This window comes from Lepidothrix coronata, unplaced genomic scaffold (genome assembly GCF_001604755.1).
Source record: "Lepidothrix coronata isolate B3197 unplaced genomic scaffold, Lepidothrix_coronata-1.0 Scaffold115, whole genome shotgun sequence".
Lineage (NCBI taxonomy): Eukaryota > Metazoa > Chordata > Aves > Passeriformes > Pipridae > Lepidothrix > Lepidothrix coronata.
The window spans coordinates 274,220-294,289 of NW_016690295.1; the positions used below are offsets into that span (position 1 = coordinate 274,220).

The 20,070-nt window shown below is 40.1% G+C and overlaps 2 protein-coding genes across 8 annotated transcripts in view; both read right to left on the reverse strand.

Moving 5' to 3' along the window:
• Positions 1-1,544: 1,544 nt before the first annotated feature.
• On the reverse strand, positions 1,545-13,942 carry RNF141 (ring finger protein 141). 7 transcript variants are annotated; one of them, XM_017825010.1, is made up of 7 exons: positions 13,880-13,935; positions 12,488-12,524; positions 11,839-12,041; positions 10,249-10,357; positions 9,093-9,274; positions 6,012-6,119; positions 1,545-4,360 (listed from the first exon to the last, which is right to left on the reverse strand). In XM_017825010.1, exons 3-7 carry the CDS (start codon positions 12,021-12,023, stop codon positions 4,210-4,212), a joined length of 735 nt encoding a protein of 244 aa, XP_017680499.1. In that variant the 5' UTR covers positions 12,024-12,041; positions 12,488-12,524; positions 13,880-13,935; the 3' UTR covers positions 1,545-4,209. The 7 variants fall into 7 exon arrangements, with proteins under 7 accessions (XP_017680499.1, XP_017680497.1, XP_017680502.1 ...); XM_017825008.1 differs by lacking the exon at positions 12,488-12,524 and having other exon boundaries at positions 13,880-13,942; XM_017825013.1 differs by lacking the exon at positions 12,488-12,524 and having other exon boundaries at positions 11,839-12,038; positions 13,880-13,927.
• A 2,733-nt stretch (positions 13,943-16,675) lies between these two features.
• Positions 16,676-20,070, reverse strand: part of LYVE1 (lymphatic vessel endothelial hyaluronan receptor 1) — a 9,992-nt gene continuing 6,597 nt past the window's right edge. The window contains exons 4-6 of the mRNA XM_017824964.1: positions 19,533-19,829; positions 18,678-18,756; positions 16,676-17,923 (exon numbers count right to left, since the gene is read on the reverse strand). Coding sequence (XP_017680453.1) covers positions 17,737-17,923; positions 18,678-18,756; positions 19,533-19,829 — 563 coding nt within the window. The 3' untranslated portion in view covers positions 16,676-17,736. The remainder of the gene's footprint in view (positions 17,924-18,677; positions 18,757-19,532; positions 19,830-20,070) is intronic.

Sequence of the window (20,070 nt, forward strand, 5' to 3'; positions counted from 1 at the left end):
GGGGTAAGCAATATGTAAGCAAACATCCGATAATTAATCATGACAGCTCAGATAAAAAAGCAGAACGTGCTGTCACATCCCTCACAAATACAACATTCACTGGGCTGGTTCCCAGGAAAACATTATCTGGTGATTGCACACTGTGGTTACTGGAAAAGCACAGGGTCCTATTCAGGATAATTTCAGTGACACATCGTGACAGGAAAAGAATGTTCAGTCTTTAAAGAATATTGCCATATGGTAAATTCTAGGCCTGAGAACCAAACGTGAAGAAATGACAGTTAACAAAAATCCAGTTTTGAAATTACTGATTTTTGAGACATGCTCATAAGAAAGCAGAATTCCCTTCACCCACTTAAAACGGGTGAGGATAAAACCTTTAGTAAGTTATCTTCAAGAATGATTTAACAACAGAAAAAATAATTAATTACTGTAGTATTAGTCACAATGAAATTACTTCCACTGAAGAGTGTGAGTAGTTAGTGGATACAAAATTAAAGAGTTCTGTATATGCAGTGTCAAGGAGTAAGGGCAGCCAAGTTAACATATCATAACCTACTTATACCAAACATCTTTAAGGCTCCCCGAGCAGGCTACTCTTCCAGGATTCAGCTGGACACAAAGAACCACAGCTGAATGTTCCTTCTAAAAATAATGCATTTGGCACATACAGTTGTACAGGGGTGGAATTTAACAGTTCAGTTCAAACCTACAGCAGAGATCTCACTGATTGCCCTGGTTTCCAGTACTGGAACGAGTAGGGATTAGAAAACTTTTATAATTATATATAAAATTCTCTTTAAAGGAAAGATACGGAAGTTAAATGTACCATTTCCCACTGAAAAAAGAAACATGCACATTACCTTGATAAGGTGCCTAAACCTGACAACTGGTAAATAGAAACATTTCCTAATTGCCCAAGTACACCTACCTCTTGGTGTGCCTGTCAGCTGGTCACTTTTTCCATTTTAATTTCCTGATCTGTTAATGAATTCCTCTCCCATTTCTCACTTGGCTTCGGAAGATCCAAACAAGGTAAGCCAAGTAACTAGACAGAGGAAACAGTTACATTAATTACATAATTCAATTCTTATTTAAATAAATAACAGGGAAAAATTAAAAAGACAAAAATATTCCAAACCTTAGCATTCTTAAGCTTTAAAATACCATCTGAAATATGATGAAATAACTTGGGGAAAAAGTATATCACACTTTTCTGAAAATAAAAGTAAAAATCCTTTCCCTAAAGAAACCTGCTCCTTAATATCGTCCTTTTAAGAATTAAGAGTTATTTTTCCCCTCACTGCAGAATATCCCAATTTATTTGTGTACTCAAGAAGAATCAGAGCAAGTCTTTATTGCAGAGCTCATTAAGCCACCTTGTTAATACCACCCTTCAAAATTTCAGAGAGCTCTGACTCACAATGGCAGACTTTTAACCACACCACCTGTACAAGGCAATTGTATTTGGATTAAAACTCAGTTTTCAGACTTCTGTTGTATGAAAATCCAAGAGATTCCTTAAGCTTAAAAGAACTCTGACATTTCTTCCAAAGTAACTTTATTGCACAATTCATACACAAAGTTTAATATAGTGGAATGTCCTTAGCCATTAATATGATCTCTAATGTTTAAATTGCAATTTCACATTAAACCTGTAAGAAATGTTCACTTAACACAAGGAAGTTAATTTGTTCTAATGCCCCCCACCAACAGTTATTTGTAGTAATTCACATTTTCAAGGTCTAGCTTCTGGAACTCATTGCCATGTCCATGCCAATGGGATTCCTTTTCCAAACTTCTTTGCTAAATGTCGCACTTCAGAGTAAGTAATACCAACCAATACCAAATTACTAGTTTTTCAGTGTTAATATACCTATTTTTCCATATAACATACAGTACATATATTTTACAAGGCACACATTACAGTACCTACATCACAGCAGTGTGAATTACAGCAACTTAATTAAAAAAAGCTGTACAGAATACAAAGTTTACTTTTTCACTACTTAAATAACTTTTGCATTAGTTTATATTGTAATTGCAAGTGTCATTATGCTGCAATTAACAACCTGTTTGCATCATTATAAAATTACATTTTAAGAAGTTCATGTCAGTTCTCAGCAGAAAGTCAACTTATAAAATCTCAGTTCAGAAGAATAATTCTTGAAATACTTGAAAAATAAAGTTAGCTTGAAGCTTTCATTTAGATGTTCTTTCTGTTCCAGTGATATAAAAAGTTTAAAAAATTCAAAGGTTGTTTTAAAGTTCTGGACATGGACTAATGCAAGCTCAAAGAGCAAAAAGAAACCAAACTGGTGTGTGATTAGGAACATTTGCAAATGTTTTAGTGGAAAATCCTGGGCCATTAACAATTTTCAGCCCAAACAATGACTGCCTTTAACAACCAAACTATTTTCAACAACCAAACACTCCATACATTTTCTGAAGAATATCTCATTGCTATCAATGGCTTAACAAAGGAAAAAAATGAGTTCTAAGGTATACACACTCCTAAATGGATTTTTCCATAGCTAAATACAGATTTACACACTAAGCCATACTGGCTTTCAGATAACAGACACGGGAAGAGTACGTTGCTTATCTGTCTTAAAGTCTATAAATTTGACAACTGTGCCATAAGCCAAGCTCAAACAGGTGCCATATGCTATGCACATTCTTTAACAAACTGGAGTATAATAGAGAGATTCTCGAGATCTAGTTCACACTTTGTAGCCAATTAAGAAAAATAACCTAAATGTGCATATCTATGTGTGCACATGCCTTTGAGTTCAGAACCTGTCTGGGACAAAAGGCCTTACCTTATGGCATCACTGAATTTTAACAAGTATGGTAAATAAAAATGCAGTCTTACAGTAAGCAAGATTTATGCTGATATTCCACCAAATGCTACATTTGTATATTTTAACTTGAGGCTATTGAGTGAGAAAAAGTAGTATTTGTTAATATATATTAAAAAACTTCATTAATTAATTCTCTGCAGTAGCAGTTCACTTCCCTAACACTATTTCTGCAAAAGAGGCTTAAGATGGGTTTCCCGAGTACTAACAATTGTAGACTGCCTAAACTGAGCTCTTTAAAGATTTTATTCTGCTAGACACAAAATGCCATTGCACTCCAGTTGTGACATCCCTCTTCCCAAGCTGTCACATGCACATCTCGCTGCAAGCAACATTACTGTTGAAGTTCCCCTCTGCTACATAAAAGCATATTGCACTTGTAGATATAAAGCACAGCACCCTCAGATTATCTATCACCTTGTAACTCTTCGTACACCTTATCACTTTGATTTCACCACTTCAAAAACTCAAGAGGAGCAGGTAAAACCACAGCATCAGACTAAACTACACCTCATTTGCTAATTCAAATAAAGGCATTCTCTTCAGACATGCCCAATGTTTAGAAGTAATTTTGGCTGGTTTTTATCAAAAACTATAGAGAAACTGATTTACTGTTTTTAGGATTGTGTATGAAACTGTTTAATGTTTCCAAGCTAATAAGACTATGCTAAACATCATATAAAAATATTCTAAGAGATAAGTCTTGTTAGAAGAATAAGGGGAAGTGCACAAGCACATGTACAGAGCTGTCTACACTCTCCAAAACAGATTTAAAATAATTAATGCTAAAAGTCATAACAGATCAGATTGATATAAGTGCCTGTAAACCCTAAAAGCAGCAATAACTGACTACTGAAGAACAGGCAGTGGGACATCTTCAAGTTTCAGCAGAGAAATTTCAAATTACCAATCACTCGTGCTAACTCATCACCTTTATTCACGTTTGTTGTGAGACTACCAGGGACTGCTTTTAAGGGCAAGAACTGTGAGGTCAAGCCATCTGACAAGGTTCATCTCTGCAGCAGTACACTCGGATGTTCAAACAGCAGTTAGCAGTCGCGGTTGTGCTGTTACGAATTGCTTCATCTAGTAGTTGAACTGTTAATATCAAAAGAGTTTACTGAAGGTGCAGTTTGATCATTAGGGTTGCACACACACACACACACACACACACACACACACACAGACTTGCTCATACACCCAGTGTTTCAAAGGAGCAGCATCGGTTCACAGCAGCCAAGAGGAGACGGAAAAGACGGACTCTGGAAGAGCGGCAACAGGAGGTAAAAACAGACGTCCATGGAAACGAAAGCTTCAAGTGGCTCTGCTCTGCTCAGCCTGGCCAGGGTCAGGGTCTGTGGGGCTGGCCAGCCTCATCCACCATGTTAAGGATGTAAGTGGCAACATCGTCTTCCGTAGGTGCGTCTGAGACCACCCAAGAATCACCCGCCCCAGTCACTTGCCGCCGGCACACAGGACAGTTCCTGTGACGGTCGCTCCTGTCAGGAAGTCAAGAGACATGAGGATTTTTCACTGATAGTGTCTTCCTGGCCAAAAAAAGCCAAAAGAGCCCCCAAACAGACAAACAAAACCCACACAGAAACCAAAAATCAACCCACTGAGAACTTCAAGAACGATGAGGTTAACTGGATTAGACCGCTTATCTTATTTTTTTTCTTTAAAAACTTTGTGAGGAAGACTGGCCAACAATTCTGAGTGCAGCTCCATTGGAGAGAAAATTTGGAATAGTGTTCCTCATAATCTTTTGTTCAGGTTAAGCAGACTGCATCTAGCTACCTGTCTGGAAAGTTTAAATGGAAATCCACAGTCTAAATTAATTCTTCCTATCTTCAGATATTCAGCTGAGGTACTGCAGAAAACAGACCCCAAAAGCTTCCTAGATAAAGAGAAGAACCCCTCTTCCTGGGGTAAAAACTAAACATCACTGAAGTTTGGACCTGGTCCCTCAGGGCCCCATCCCCCTCCACCACCTCAGGGGTCCCAAACAACTATGATTCTGAGCTGGGAGCCTCTGTTATATGCCTAAATTAAGAAGAGATGAACCTTAAAAACTGCCTACCAGAAAAAGAAAATGGTATAACTGGAACTTAGTTAGGAATGCAGCTGATCCATTAGCCAAAGCAGCACAGGATCCACTCTCCCCCACAGTGGTTAAACTAAGCCCTATCTTGCTGATAAATGTTCAGACGTTTTCCCAGAAGAGAAAGATGACTTGCTATATTCTGAGACCCAGTGATTTTTTTACTACGGTTTTTCCTTGTGGGAGCATGGTATTGTAAGAGCAACTTCTTTGATAAGTGTTTGAAAAGCCACAAAACAAAATTCTGATGCACAAACTATATACAAAAATAGGCAAAAAAAAGGCCTTCAGCAGAGCATACGTGTACCCCCTCCTGCCAGACTGCCAGCACACCTGCCTTATCCTTGCATGCCTGCGTGGCCAGGGAAGAGCTCTGCTCCTCCACAAAGCAATGTCTCTCTCTCTCAGTTTTCCAACAACTGGAGTATCAGAGAGACCCAGAGGCTGAAAAGCTGCTCAGTTTACTATGAAGCTGAACGTAACACTGTAGGAAACATGTTATATATAAATTTGAAGGTGCTGCCATTGGGAAGAAATATTTTTCTGGAAAAGTCCGATACATTTAAATCAGTAAATGGTATTTGAAGTGAGAACATAACATATGGAAAAAAGTCCCTCTGGTAGTTATTTCCCAAATGAACGACAGACAGTCCAACTTGCCTTCATATTTGCATAGTCTTACAAGTTTTGAGATTTTGTGAAGCATAACATGCCAGCATCCACATGTACTGTCTTCTCTAGTTTCTGAGCAAGAATAATTTAATTTTAGAAGAATAAAAAGGCATAAGAAATTACAAAAAAAATGCTGAAAAGCACTTTCACACCCCTTTTTTCCAAAATGAAATTCTTTGTAAGGTTTAAAAACCCTGCTTTCCTTCTGCTGTGGTCTGATTTTACTCAAGCTTGTTATGTATCGTATGCACGTTAGCTTGGAAATACCTTCAGATATTAAATTATATGGGAGCTAAGGAATCCGTCAGACCAAACTGAAACATGTCAGGTAACCAGTACATACTGCAAAATAATTAAAATTCTCCAATATGCATTACCATTTATCGATGCATTTCTGGCAGAAACTGTGAGCACACGGCAAGATTAAATCGGCACGCCCATCCATGCAAATGCAACATTCCTCTTCATCTGTCAGCTGCTTAACCCTGCAGAAAAGAAGACACTATTTTCTTCCACGTGTTTTAAATTTATGCCCTAGTAACTACATTTTTCACAATAATTAGTGATGGACAGAAAGGAACACCTGTGCTTGTAATTTGTGAATGGACTAGTTCTGTGTCAGCAGACACGGCCTCAAGCTGACAGCAAACAGCAGTGTGGGAACTCAACTCAGAATATGCTTTTATTTTGTCGTGTCAGGTGTTGCAAAAGGGTTCTGTAAATCCCTTTTCAGAAGGGTTATCGACAAGGAAGCGTGAGGAGTTGTAACTGTATCACATGACTGGGCAAATGAACAGAATCACTGTTTGCATTAAAGGCAGGAGAAGAACCTGCCTTCCTTTCACAGGCTGAACTATTTCATAACCAACTTTGCCAAATTTCTGTGTGCTGGCTTATGTCCTAGACAAAAACATGCATATCAAGAGGATCCCTACTAGAATGCATGTTCACTGATTTCTCATGCCATCAAGATGCCAGGAGCTAAGCTGCTCGTTGAGCTGAAAAGTTTTAGCTTGCAATATGCTCAGCATGATTGTTCCTCAAATTAGGAATCTCAAGTGGACTGTTACGACAGGGGAAGTTTAAAAATTAGATCACTCCCCGAGACAGACATTGCCATTTTATCTGTCTTCCTTTTTTTCCCAAATAATAGAAATCTTTATGGAAAGTCCCTAAAAGTAGTATCTCAAATATAAGCATCATCAAGACTTTTGAAGTGTGAAAAGGTGCAGAGAATCCTCAGCTTTCACTGACCTAACTAGACATGGAAAGTTCCCTAATTTTATAGGCATGGCTCATTTCTAAAACAACCAAGTAAGTGATCTGAACTGCTTAGGTTGTCCAAAAATCCTGATTTGGGAATCCCTTTTCTGACTTGAGGCACCAAGACAGCGTTCTAGAACAGATGGCATTTCAGGAGAGACAGTCACTTTAATGACTCTTGACCAGACCACTTAGGCATCTGGTGAGCTTGTCAAATACAGCCTCATTTTTTAACTGTACAGATTAGCCAGCTAATGGACAGCAGTTAACATGCTCCTGTTTTATTTTTCTGTAGGTCCCTGGGGTTCCTTTTTCAACTTGCTTTTGAGACCTCACTTTGAAATCACAGGAGATTTTTTTTTACAGATGGTGATTAGCATACAGTGAGGACAACAGTTTCCACAAAAAATTTACCTTTTGGGTAGCACACTATGTTTTTTGGATCTGTTCCCTTTCATTTCCCTCCCCATGCAACTCTGAGTACTAACCCTTGACAGCACTTCAATTTTTGAGATTTGCTAGGGTATATTGCTTTAATATACAAGCAATTATACAAGCCCTATTTATAAAGTTTCTGCAAACTAAGGTTTAGTCATAACACTAAGTTCCTGAAGAAAAGGTAAAACTAAAGAGAGGCAGACTAAGGAAATGCTTGTCCCTTCATTATCAGAAAGCATAAACCACTTATGCATATTTTGGAACGCTCTGAATAGGATGTTGTGGAGAAAGGGGGTATTATTCCAATGGAAGAATTAAGATAAGAAGAATGAACCAGACAACATTTGCTATTTTTAGACAGAGACAGCTGACTTTGCAGATCTGAAAAATGACTAAAGGTGAGAAGAATTTGGGCAAATAGGTGATTATCTCGGAAAAACAGAAGATTTTCTTTGTGTAAAACACTTGAAGGTGCTTCAGCCTGTGCTTTCCTTAATGACTTGAAAAACTTGGATAAGACACAAGCTCACTCAATTACACCTCTGTTATTATGTCACTAATACTACCAAGTTTACAAACAAGAAGGATGCTCATCTCCCCCACCTCAAAATCTGAAAACTGAAAAAGAAACTCACATAGGAAACCTTTCATTTTACTCATTGACTTTAGCAATATATGAAGCTGTTTTGCATAAGTATTTGGGGTCTGTTTTGTCTGGTTGGTTTGTTTGAATGTGTGTTCTTGTATAACTTTGAGAAAGAACAGGAAAATAAGCTTTTTGGAACATGTCCACAATGTACTACTTTATTCTAGCATTCTAATAACTTAGAACAGCCAGTAATTTAAGATTGTTTGTTCCCAAATCAGAGAAACAGGAAATTAAATTAAATGAAAATAATAACATTCTGCAATCCACTGACTTAGAAAAACCAGTGGGCACTATCTGTGGAGTGACAGCACAGCTGACTCCTTTGGAATTCTAACAGCTCAGCTGGTTTTATTAAAATACCTGGCTACCAGCCCTTCACTGGTTAATACAGAGAATAATACCATTTATTACTTTTTCTTGTAAAGCCTAACTCTACCTCACTTAAAACTGACTTTGAACTAATTCAGGAAGTGAAAACTAAGGAATTACTGGTAGCAACACTTCCACATAGGGAAAGGGTGACAGGCTTCTTGCTGTTATATTCAGTTTGAACTGAAGTTATTGCAGATGTTGACCTCAGTCTTTTGTTTTTCCTCTGGTTAACAAAGCAGAATGTCAACATGTGTGAGAGTTCACATTTTTCCAGTCTTACAAGTTAAATTATTACCCTAATTGATGAGTTTCTAGTGGCAACAGATGGGAACTTTCATATGCCAAAACGTAAGAGGAAGAGAAAGTTAAAGTGGAACAATAACAAAATCTGTTTAAACAAACACTGTCAAACCCCCTAGATTTGCAGCTGCAGCTGATTCCATTTCCTCCTGTTTCCTAATTCAGGAGATCCAACATATACCATGTTTATATTAGAACTGATCATTAAAAGGATTGTTCTGAAGCTGAGGTATGGCAGCACCAACAGGACTTCACCCAAGTACAGACCCCTTGGTGCAAGAGAAGGTGTTCTATTCCTGTCTGAGGTGATACAGAGCCTGCAGCTGCCAAGAGCAAGCAGTTCTGATCCTTAGGCATTTGTAGTTCAGGTTTTAAACATAACTTCCAAAATACTGAGGTAGTAGCTGTGGTCAGAAGCTAAAGTGTATCAAAATACCTTCCCATCCACAAGCTGGCCTGACACGATGACAGAGACGTCAAACTCTCAGAAGCTTCTTCAGAAGTATCACTCTGTGCAAGAACTCCTGCTGCTTGACTGGTGATGTCTTTATAAAGTTGAATGAACTGATATAAGTTCAAGATTCTGGAAGCTTCCACGATGCCACTCGTTTTATTTATCTTAAGATACAAGAATTGTTCACAATTACTTATCAGATTTCAACCTGACATTGCTCACAATGTTTTTAATGCACTGTAGTTCCCGGGGCAGCAGCCACCTTCCCAAGTGTCCATCACCTTGTAAGCAAGTCACAGTCTGCTTCAGCAGAGTTAAGAGCTGCACACACAGCTGCTGCAGCTCGGGGAATGGCACAGAGAGGACCACATTTTTAGGCCAAGGCACTCACCATCATTAGTCAAATGAACTAAATTGTGAGGAGGGACCTAATGCCTAGAAAACTGGACTAAACTTAGAACGGAGACGAGAGTAATCAGCCACTTGATATTTGAACTTAAAATTTCCTACAATGATTTCATTTTCTTAATGAAAACTAAGAGTAAACACAAAAGTACAATCTGTTAGTTTCAAAAAAGGTTTGAGGGTTGGCTTGGTTAACTGCATGTTAAGATTGCTCAGTGGCTTCAGGACCATTTAAGGACATTACTTACAGGATACAGAGGGGAAAATCTCATTAGAAAGAGCAAACTTTTTAAGTTTTTGTGATGGTCTTCCTCCTAAGTTAAACATTTAACTTGTAGATTGGTTTTCTGAGGAATCACACCATATACAGCCACACTAGCTCAACTAATAATGCCTGAAATTGCTGACTAACTTCTACTATCAGACTACATAGTTCCCACTTTGCTGTACCATTGGATAATTTGACCTCACAGATCATCCAAATTTGCAACTAAAGGGCTGTAAGTGCTCCACTGGAAGAGACCAATCCTTTAAACTTAGTTATAAAAATGCTTTTGTTAATGTACTTTTTGGAGAAACTTATAATTTAGACTTAATTTATCTCCAACAGCATCCTTGAATACATCATCTGTATCAAAATATACGTAGCAGGTGTTGGATTTTACCAGTCAAAGTGACAGCCCTCAAACACCTGCACACGAACCGCCAATCCAATTAAAACTGTCAAACCTACCTTAGTACATATGATCCGAACTATCACCTTCCAGAAAGCAGAAGTATCAGAACCAGGCTGCACTTCAAATAACAGATGTTTGTCTTGTCCAGAAGCCAATTTTGCAGTACTGAAATAAAGCAACATCAGTTTTACACCGTGTGATAGACGTGCAAAGATCAGCAGCCTCAGCCACGGTGGGATTATTTACTGTTCACCTGTCTGCTCTTTATCCTTACAGAGGTTTTAGCAATACTGCCCACAGACATCAAAGTGAAGAGTAATGACCTTCTCAGCATGTCATTTAATATAAAATACACAATCCATTTCACTTCAAATTGCACAGCAAACTTCAGAAAATGATGTGCAAGTCTTTTGATCCAGCATCAGCAAGCAAGTGTACTTTAGAGACATTCTAATTTATATATGCTCTCACTGTTGATTACAGTAATCATATAACCTTGTGTTCAATCTAAAAAGGTTATTTCCTCATCATGTATGTTAAAAAAAAAAAAAAGCCTGTGAATACCAACATATGCAGATGAGGTGTATTTTGGTTAGTATATATTAACAATGATGCAGTCAGGTGAAAGTGTCAGGTGACCTGAGGTTTTCTTTTTAATTTTTTAATGGAACACAGACACAACGGTCTATACCATAAGAACCAGAACAAGCTGTATTACAATCAGCCTTAAGTAAACACTCTAAAGGAAAAAACACTTGAATAGCAGTACTTTGGAGTTAATTATACTGATACGTGCCTAGATTCTCGTGCAAAACATCAAGTAATGTTCTTCAAAATCTATTTATATAACGTCTCCCCAGAAGACAGCTATCTGTTCTTGAAGGTCATTCACAAATATATGACACTCTCCAAGACAATTTCTAAACTGAACACAAAGTCACATTTCAGTTAAACATCAAACACTACAAAGTGTGTGTGCATTTCCACTTTGCTTTACCACTATTATTTTATAGCATAAATGCAGGGTAAAAATGACAACTCTGCTTTTCTGTTCATTTCTTTTTACCATCACTGGTCTAACAAAAGGCAGGCTATGAAAAATCTTACTTATGCAGCCTTTTGTTGGGGATTATCCAGGTCACTGGTTCCCAACAGTAAGACACGGCTCATCCTCAGCGAGGAACAGCCTCGCAGAGGGGGCAGAGATGGCCACAAACAGTTGTGTCTCAGGTGCCACCTTCCTCCTGCTGCTGTGCTGTCCTTACAAGGCTCCCACTGCTACTTCCTACCCCAAGTGACAGGCAGAGAGGAAGCAACACTATGTCCTTAGGTGGATGGTGGAAGGGAGAAGAGAAAGGGAGACAAGTAACACTTTAGCAAAAAGGTGCCGCTAAATGTCTGTCTCCTGTGAACTTCAAGTGAGAGCAGTGCTTGCTGGAAGAAGAGCATTGGAGAAAAGTGAGTTTAAGGAGGAAAAATGGCTTTGGTTTTGAAGTATAATTACAACCATTATAGAAACGTCAAGAACTGAAGGAAACATCCCAAAGGCATATGGCCAGTTCTGGCTTAGCCAGCACAGAATAATATATTGCATATAAGGTCTCTAAAACATGACAAAAAAGAGAAAGAAACAAAGTAAGGCTTACACATCATTAAGTTCAGCTACTCTTCCCAGAAACTCTTCATAGGTTAGGAAACCACTTTCTTGAACCAAAGAGGCGTGCTTTGCTACTTTTTCTGGCAACTTGTTAATTACAGTTTGTGTGTGGTTTGAAATTTGTTGACCCATGGTGAAGTTCTTCACCTCAGTTCTGTAGAAAGAAGTTCTCATTCATTTGCAGAGTCTCTGCTAAAAATATTTGAGAGAGTTACATTTCATGGTTTTGAGTGGCTACTCCGTCATTTTCTTTTAGTGTAAGAATGTAGCCACCAACTAACTAGTCTACAATAATTATTCTACAAGTAACACAACCTGAACAGTCAAATCAGCAATGAAGCAGAACACTTGGAAGTGACTGGAAAGTGGCATTAAACTTATAAAAAATGTATTATTTTTCTTACAGCAATACCTATATTAAAGTATTTCTATTTTTCACACAGATTCAGCTCCAACGCACACATATATAAATACATCCAATGAAATGGAAAAAAAAATCTTAAGATGACAATGGTAATTTATGACAATCTTTGTTTATCCTAAATATTTCTGTATGTGAATGTCTGCAAATAAGCACATTTACATCTGTTTATACATAGACATTACATTAGGGATTAGCTTTCTTACATCAAACTTACATTGGCAGATCAAAAGAACTCCCACAGCATTCTGAAACTGGTAAGCCAAGGAATCCATGTCAGTATAAACCAATTTAGAAATTCCCCTAGCTGTCTGATAAGGATTTACCCTGTGCCTTCCCAGTCTTTATCCACTTCCTCTCTCTGATCCCTCTGATCTGACTTTCCCCCAAATGCCCCTTTGCTGAGTTCATCACTTGTAATGTAAACCATCGCTTCACACCCCTTTAAGACTTCCCCGGGCAGAGGTGTGCAATGCCCAGCTAACTGCAGCACACCCACCTGAGCTTAAACACAGATTAATCTGCATTAATACAGATAACAGCTGCATTACAAACACCTTATGAGGTGTTCACCCCCGAGAACCACAACTTCACCCTGTAGTTTCTTGTAGCTACACTTGGGTATAAACCCACCCAGGGACACAACCTACAGCTGTCGAGATCTGCCACGGTGTGAGAAACACACAGCACACAAAGGGAGCTCCTGCCAGAGCATTCTGTGAAGGATTAGGGCATTTCTCAACGTAAAATAAAAGTTCCCAATTACGGCTTGAGCTGTGACCGATTTCTATTCCCAGACAGATGTGCTCCCAGTGGAGTCACTGTTCTCCTTCCCAATAACGCTGCAGTCCCCTCCTGTCCCGCTCCCCGGGCCGTGTTTGGTGAGCACACGCCCAGCAGATACACGTCAAGCACCACCTCACAACAACACCTCCCGTCACTCTGCCCAGACTCCTCATCCCGATCTCTCGGGTTTGCATTCCCCGGAGCTCGAACGCCGCGTTCCCGAGGGAGCACCTGCCGTGTGCGGGCCTGCCCAGCTCAGCACTTGTATCCCAGCACTGAGAAGTTTTGTGGGAAAAAAGCCTGCGAGGATGTCTGCAGAACTGGTTATTGGGAAGAGGGTCTTCCCCCAGAGGGTGGTCGGGTACTGAACAGGCTCCCCAGACAAGTGGTCACAGCACCGAGCCGGACACAGCTCGAGAAGCGCTTGGACAACGCTCTCAGGCACACGGTGTGACTCCCGGGGTGTCCTGTGCAGGGTTAAGGGTTGGACTCGGTGCTCCCGGTGGGTCCCCTTCAACTCGGCATGTTCTGTGGTTCTAAGAAATGTTCCCTGCGGTGTATCCTCCAGGACCCGACACACCCTGCCTCACCCGCACACCCACGAGCCGCCCTGAGGGGCCCGGGCACAGCCCCTCGCGGCCCGGGCGCGCCCCGCCCTGCGCGGGCCCTCAGCGCCGGCCGCGGGACGGGCCGCGCTCAGCCCGGCGGCGTCTCCGCCCCGTCCCGCCCGCTCCCCCCCCGCCCGGCCCTGCCCGCACCCTCCGGCCCCCCCGGCCCAGCGCTGCGGGCGGGCGGTCCCGGCGGTCCCGGCATTCCCGCTCACCGCAGCCCCGGCACATCCCGCGGAGCCGCCGCCGCCCCACGGGCACCGCAGCGCCGCGCTCCGCGCACGCGCGGGGGGGCCGGCGGCGCGCGCGGGTGACGCCATCGCGCGGCTCGCACCGCCCCCGGGACATGGCGGGAGCGGGAGCGGGGCTGGGAATGGGGAGAAGGTCCTGCGGGAGCGTTCGCAAAGTCACAGAGCCCGTTGGGGTGGAAAAGACTTCTGAGATCATGGAGTCCAGCCTTTGACCGATCGCCGCCATGACAGCCAGACCATGGCAGCGCCTGCCACGTCCAGTCTTTCCTCAAACACCTCCCGGGATGGTGACTCCACCGCCTCCCTGGGCAGCCCGTTCCAATGTCTAATCACCCTTTCTGTGAAGACATTCCTCCTGATGTCCAGCCTAAACGTGCCCTGGCGCAGTTTAGGACTGTGTCCTCCTGTGCTGTCGCTGGTTCTCCGGGAGCAGAGCCCGACCCCCACCTGGCTACAGCCTCCTGTCGGGGTTGTAGAGAGCAATGATGTCCCCCCTGAGCCTCCTCGCTGTTACCCGGCCTGTCAGGCAGCAAAAGTGCTCTGTAGAGTTGTTCGTTTGGGTTTTTTTTTTGTTTGTTTGTTTGGGGTTTTGTTTGTTTGGTTTTTTTTTTTTTTTTTTTTTTTTTTTTTTTTTTTTTTTTTTTTTTTTAAAGAAACATCCTGTAATATCTTGACTGACCAAAACAGGATCACTTTTCTGCACCCTCATCAGACGCCTTCTCAGTGCTGCCCTGCTCAGGGTTCCCAGCACCCCAGGGGACGTAGGACCACCTGTACTATTCACTGTTTCCTATGATCTCTAATAAATGGCGATTTAAATGATGCTTAATGGAGCGTGAGCTCCTGCCTCGGTGGGATCATCCCAGGCCAGCGGCTGCTGGTGCAAATCCCGGTCTGCAGGGAGGATGTGGGTGGTGGATGTGTATGGCAAAGGTCAATGCTCACTGACCTTTTCACAAAAAAACCCAACACCCATAAAGGACAACAAGCCACCGAGGAACAGACATCCTAGAACATCCTCTGGGTCATCCACATCCTGGTGTTGCAATGTTTAATTATCGATTTATTTATTTAATTTTTTTTTACTTAATTTAAAGAGGAGAAAAGGAGTAGTACTTCCCCTTCCTGCCCACTTCTGTTCACACATAGACACACGTACTTCCCATGATAAAGACACCCCTGTATTCCAGACAGGGATTGGGCTGGACTGGCAACCTTGCTGTATTTCCTGCAGGCCAAGCACCCCTTTCACCTAAGGTCAGCAAACATCTGTAGCCTCAGTGTGGGAATCTGAGTAGTGTTACTGTCAAGTGACAGGACAAACTGTGCTCTCCTGCTCGGTGGGATGAGGTACTTGAACATAATACAATTTCTGACACATCAAGGAACTTCAGAGCTGTTGAGAAGGTCTTGTAAAAAGAAAAGCACAACACTTAGGAAAAGTCAGAAACATAATGAAGAATTTCTCTTAAGTTTCTGCTGCCTCCAGTTGTCTTGATACTTAAATAAATGTTTCCTGTCTGCACTGTAGTAGTACATCCCTTGCAAAGCCAATACAAATGAGCAAGAATGTTTTGTACTTTCCCATTTGAATGTGACTGAGCATACAGTATGTATGGATGTATGTATGTCACTACATACAGACAATATAAAATACAGTAACTGTTGATTAGTACTTAGAGCTACGTTTATTACATACAGAGCAGTGTAACAGGTCCTATATTCTTTGTAGTTTGGCATAAATTGTGTAATGGAAAGGAAGGGCAGATCAGGCCATGTGCATTGGTCAGCTGTCAGTGGGAAGACGAGGATGAGTTTCTAAAGTATATGATAAAACAAGACACAGGTTAAGGCAATATCTTATTACAACAGCTAGTATAGATTTTTTTAGCAAGCAAATGCTTCAGGGTGAAAAAAGCATCCTTATTTAGCTCTAAAACAGAAGCAACAAACTTCCAGAGTGAAACTACAGAACAATTCTCCAAATTTCTTTACATGTGAATGAGATAATCTGAGAGAAAAGGAACCTGGTATCTGTGGAACAGAGGTAATGTTAGCAGGAGAGTGAGAGGTAGATTATTATCCCTTGGTGGTAGGGGGAGAGAATAGAGAAACAGGTAATTTCTAATCTCTAAAACATGGAAAAGAGAGGCAGAATGGAGATTATAATATGTCACAAAAAAAATCAAATGCTACCTGGAATCCACTAGCTTTGTCTTTGTCCTTAGGCCCATTTACTGCTCTGGCACCATCATGACAAGTGTTGGTTGTGGCCCCTCCTGATGGCCTTAGTTGTGCTGCCTGCTCTCTCACACAGTGCTTTCATTCAGGTTGCCAGGAGAGACAGAAGGCATTACTGTGGTATTTTGCAAGGAGAACAGTTACTTATCTGAGTGGGAAGGCTGTGTTTTTAGTGCTGTCCTCTGCTGCACATTTAGCTGCTCAAGTTCTGCCAATGGACATCTGAAAAGAGTGGTTTTTAGAGCAGTACTGAGTCACAGTCTTTCTGCAGTAGTAAGGCTTTAATGGCAGTGGTGGACTGTGCGTCACCACAGTCCAGAGTCCTGAAGCCATAAAATATTGCTGAGTAATCAAAAAAACAAAAAAAAAAGAAGAAGAAGAAGAAAACAAAAAGCAACACAGGGACTCTCTAGTGCAGCAATAAACTGTAACTCACTATCTAGTGGAATATATAACCGCTGGGCAATTTTTAAACTTACATGAATGAAAAATGTCAAAGTTCATAACCCAGTATCCTACACTGTTGAAAACACAATATAGTGAGCAGTTCTATTGCTATTTTATTTAAGACTATGTTTTTCAAGCTTCTTGATGTAAAAAGAAACTGTCTTTGCCGTAATAATCTCGTTGACATATAAAAATAAGTCATCCAAATCGTTTGTTCAGGAAAATATTTGATAAATTGCAAGTGTTGTTCTTTTATAACTAATTAATTCTGTAACATTAAGATTATATGAGTCCTTTTTACTGTGAGACAGTTTTCATGAGAATAAATTGTCCAGACAAACATACCAACCATACTTTATTTTTTATGAAGCACTGTAAACATCCCATACCACCTGAGACCTTTATTATGAAACCCACACTTAAATATACACAAAATATCTCAAATATAAGTGTTGAGATACAGATCAAGGCTTTTTTCCCCACCCTTGTCATTATATCTGTTGCAGAAGATGATACTGGTTTTAATAAATAAAATTATGATAGGATGAAGGTGTGAAAGTTATTTATTGCTGTATATATAGACATCAACATCTTTGTACCCTTTCTTGGGTATTTGAATGACAGTGGGTTAATCCTTTGGTTTTTCACGCACTTGTAAACAGAACTATTTCTTCTGTTTGTAAACAGACTTTTTTTAAAACAGTGTGCAACTACTGGATGGAAATAAGCTGATCTACATGAGGAATAACTACAGTATCATCATTTTATATTAGACATTAAGTTAGCAGACATCCTCCAGCTGGATATAAAAACCTTTTAATGATATATTGGTCTGAATTCAATGCAAATAGTTAACACAGTGCATGTCATTAATAGCATATTCCTAATTACTTCTTTATTATAGATGAAAAATGAGCTGTAATATGGATTTTTTATTTATTTCAAGTAAATAAGATACCATGTCCTCCTGCAAGAATATTTGCAGACAAAGATGTAATTATTAAAAAACAAGGTTTCACATGTTAAGATAGAGAAAATACTCATGAGTATTCACAATCAGCCAAGTTTAAAAGCATTGCAAAGTTCTGTGTGCTTAATTTTATATTTCCATCAAGAATTGTACATTCTTTGCTTTAAACTTCTGCTTCTAGACATTTTACTGTGGCCTCAGGCTTAGTTTTAGACTCTTCTACCTTACTTCCATTAGTCTGTGCTTCCTTCTCAGGTGTTTTGTCATTTAACTTTGCCTCTTTGAGAGCAACAGTTCCAACCATTTCTTTTTCCTGAGTCTTGTTTAAAAATGGGAAGGTTTTCTTGTACCTTTAAATGGAAAAGAAAAGGATAGTAAAGCAGAAACATTGACATAGTTTGGTAGTATCACTCAGGAAATACAGTGAAAAATACCTAGAATTAACTTACTCTGCCATGCTCATGCAAAAATCTCACAGAGAATGATGGCATGCTAGATCTTTGTGGTTTTTTTAAGCACAAAGCTTTCTAAAGAAATATTTTAGTATTTTTTTTTTAAAACAGACAATATATATTCAGGATTTGTGGTACACAACAGTAAAGCTGTCCAGGCTAAGATATGAGAAATGCACAACTTTTTGATAGGATTTAGTGATGCACTGTGTTGAAGATCTTTACACATGACAAATGAGCTCAACTGGTTTTTTTTCCGAGCACAATCACAGTGCAATTATAAAATCTTTCACCTCGAGTCTGACATATTAGAAAAAGAGGGATAAAACTGCATAAACAGGCTTGTAAATGAACAGATGCACAATTCAGTGTTGTTATTTTGACACACTTGGAAATGTTTCACACCAGACGTGATTGACCAATCAAAAATAGGCAATATTTGTCTTTGGTTCCTTTTCTAAAGCAGAGAATGGCAACAGCAACAACAAACTTATCTGTACAGCAACAGGGTTTAAGGTTTTTTTTCTCTGTGCTTCACTTTTTTGTCATCATCATTACTTCTCTGCTCTTTAGCTATATGTTTTAAATATTCACTGGTTGTACTCTGGGGGTTAACTCAGTCTAAGATAGAAAAAAAAACCCACCAACTTACTTTTTGATATAACAGACTGCTAGGACAACTGAAATAATGAAGAAGATGATTGCCAGGACAAGAAGTGCAATGGGGACACCTGGAGATAAAAGTGATATAATCATAGAATTTTATTTGTACGTAATGCTGAATTTCTAAAGGCTCGTGAGCATAAATCCAGATTCTTCTAAAACCAGCCTAATGTAAGAGAACATACACATCAACTCAAAAATAGAGGTATTAGGAATCTCAAAAGATGAGTTACTCCTGCTCATTTTTTCAAGAGAGACTAAAACAGGTATTTAGGCAATCCCTGACAGATATTTGTCTAATCTGCTCATTGGAGAGTTTTTACAACCTGCCTAAGAGAACACATTGTTGGGATTAACTATCCTTACAGTTGGAATTCTTTTCCTCATATTTAGTCCATTTCTCCATTGCTATGTCTTAGGGTTACTTACTCACATCTCACATCTCGAGAACACCTCCATATTTAGATAACAACAATTCTCCTTAAAACTTCTTTGTTTTTAAGAGCTTGATGAATTTTCCACTACTCTGAGCACATAGTGTTTGCCAAGGCTTTTTTAGAGATGTATTTACCCCAAATCACATTAACCAGAAGGAACTTCCACTGTTTCATATCAAAATATTATCAAAGAGTATAAAACCAGACCTTACTTCTACTTAAAAATTATTTTAAAATCCTCTGCCTTGTAAGCTTTGCTTCTGCAAAACCCTAACACTTCTCTTCTGCCTCCAGGTTCATCAAAATGGATGCTGGAGCAGCAACCAAAAATAGCAGCAAACAGATTGACAACTAACTTCTACATAAGTCACTCTCCTGATGAAATAACTGCCCCACAAGGCCTTTACCTCCAAAGATGACGGAGTCGTTCTTAAAGGCAGAACGGGCAGTGTGGCTGGGAGAGGCGGTCGCAGAGGATTCCTCTGGCAGTGCTGTGGTGGTCCCCTCTGTGGGTAACGTTTCAGTTACACATATGACACGAAACCTTCTGTTTTTCAGGAATTGCTCTGGCTCAGCCACAGTGGGCACTGCTGTGATGTTCTCAGTGAAATCAGAGGCTGAATGTGCAGTCGAGTCCGTTGATGCACTTGATGAAGGAAATGTTGTTGTGGTTGGGTCTGGTTTACATGAATTAATCTGGACATCTGCAGCAGGGAAAGGAAATACATTAACAGTTGTGTTGGATGCTAGTTTTGTACTTACTGCACACACGTTTATTGAAATTGTCCCTCAGTCATTCCTTTCTGGAAATTATTATTTGTCCACAAAAGCCTTACCCAAATCAGCCATGGCCATTTCAAACATGTGGTTACAATGCAGATTACACAGCTTTTGGGGCCTCTGGTGGTCTAGTGGTTAGGGTGCAGGACTCTCACCGCTGCGACC

Excerpts from the sequence above, each read along its gene's own strand:
- RNF141 (XM_017825008.1), bottom strand. The coding sequence starts at position 12,023 with ATGAGAACTTCTTTCTACAGAACTGAGGTGAAGAACTTCACCATGGGT. Across the intron at positions 10,358-11,838 it reads GTAGCTGAACTTAATGATGT|TACTGCAAAATTGGCTTCTG; the intron begins GTAAGCCTTACT and ends GCTTTATTTCAG. Across the intron at positions 6,120-9,092 it reads GCCAGCTTGTGGATGGGAAG|GGTTAAGCAGCTGACAGATG; the intron begins GTATTTTGATAC and ends TCTTTTCTGCAG.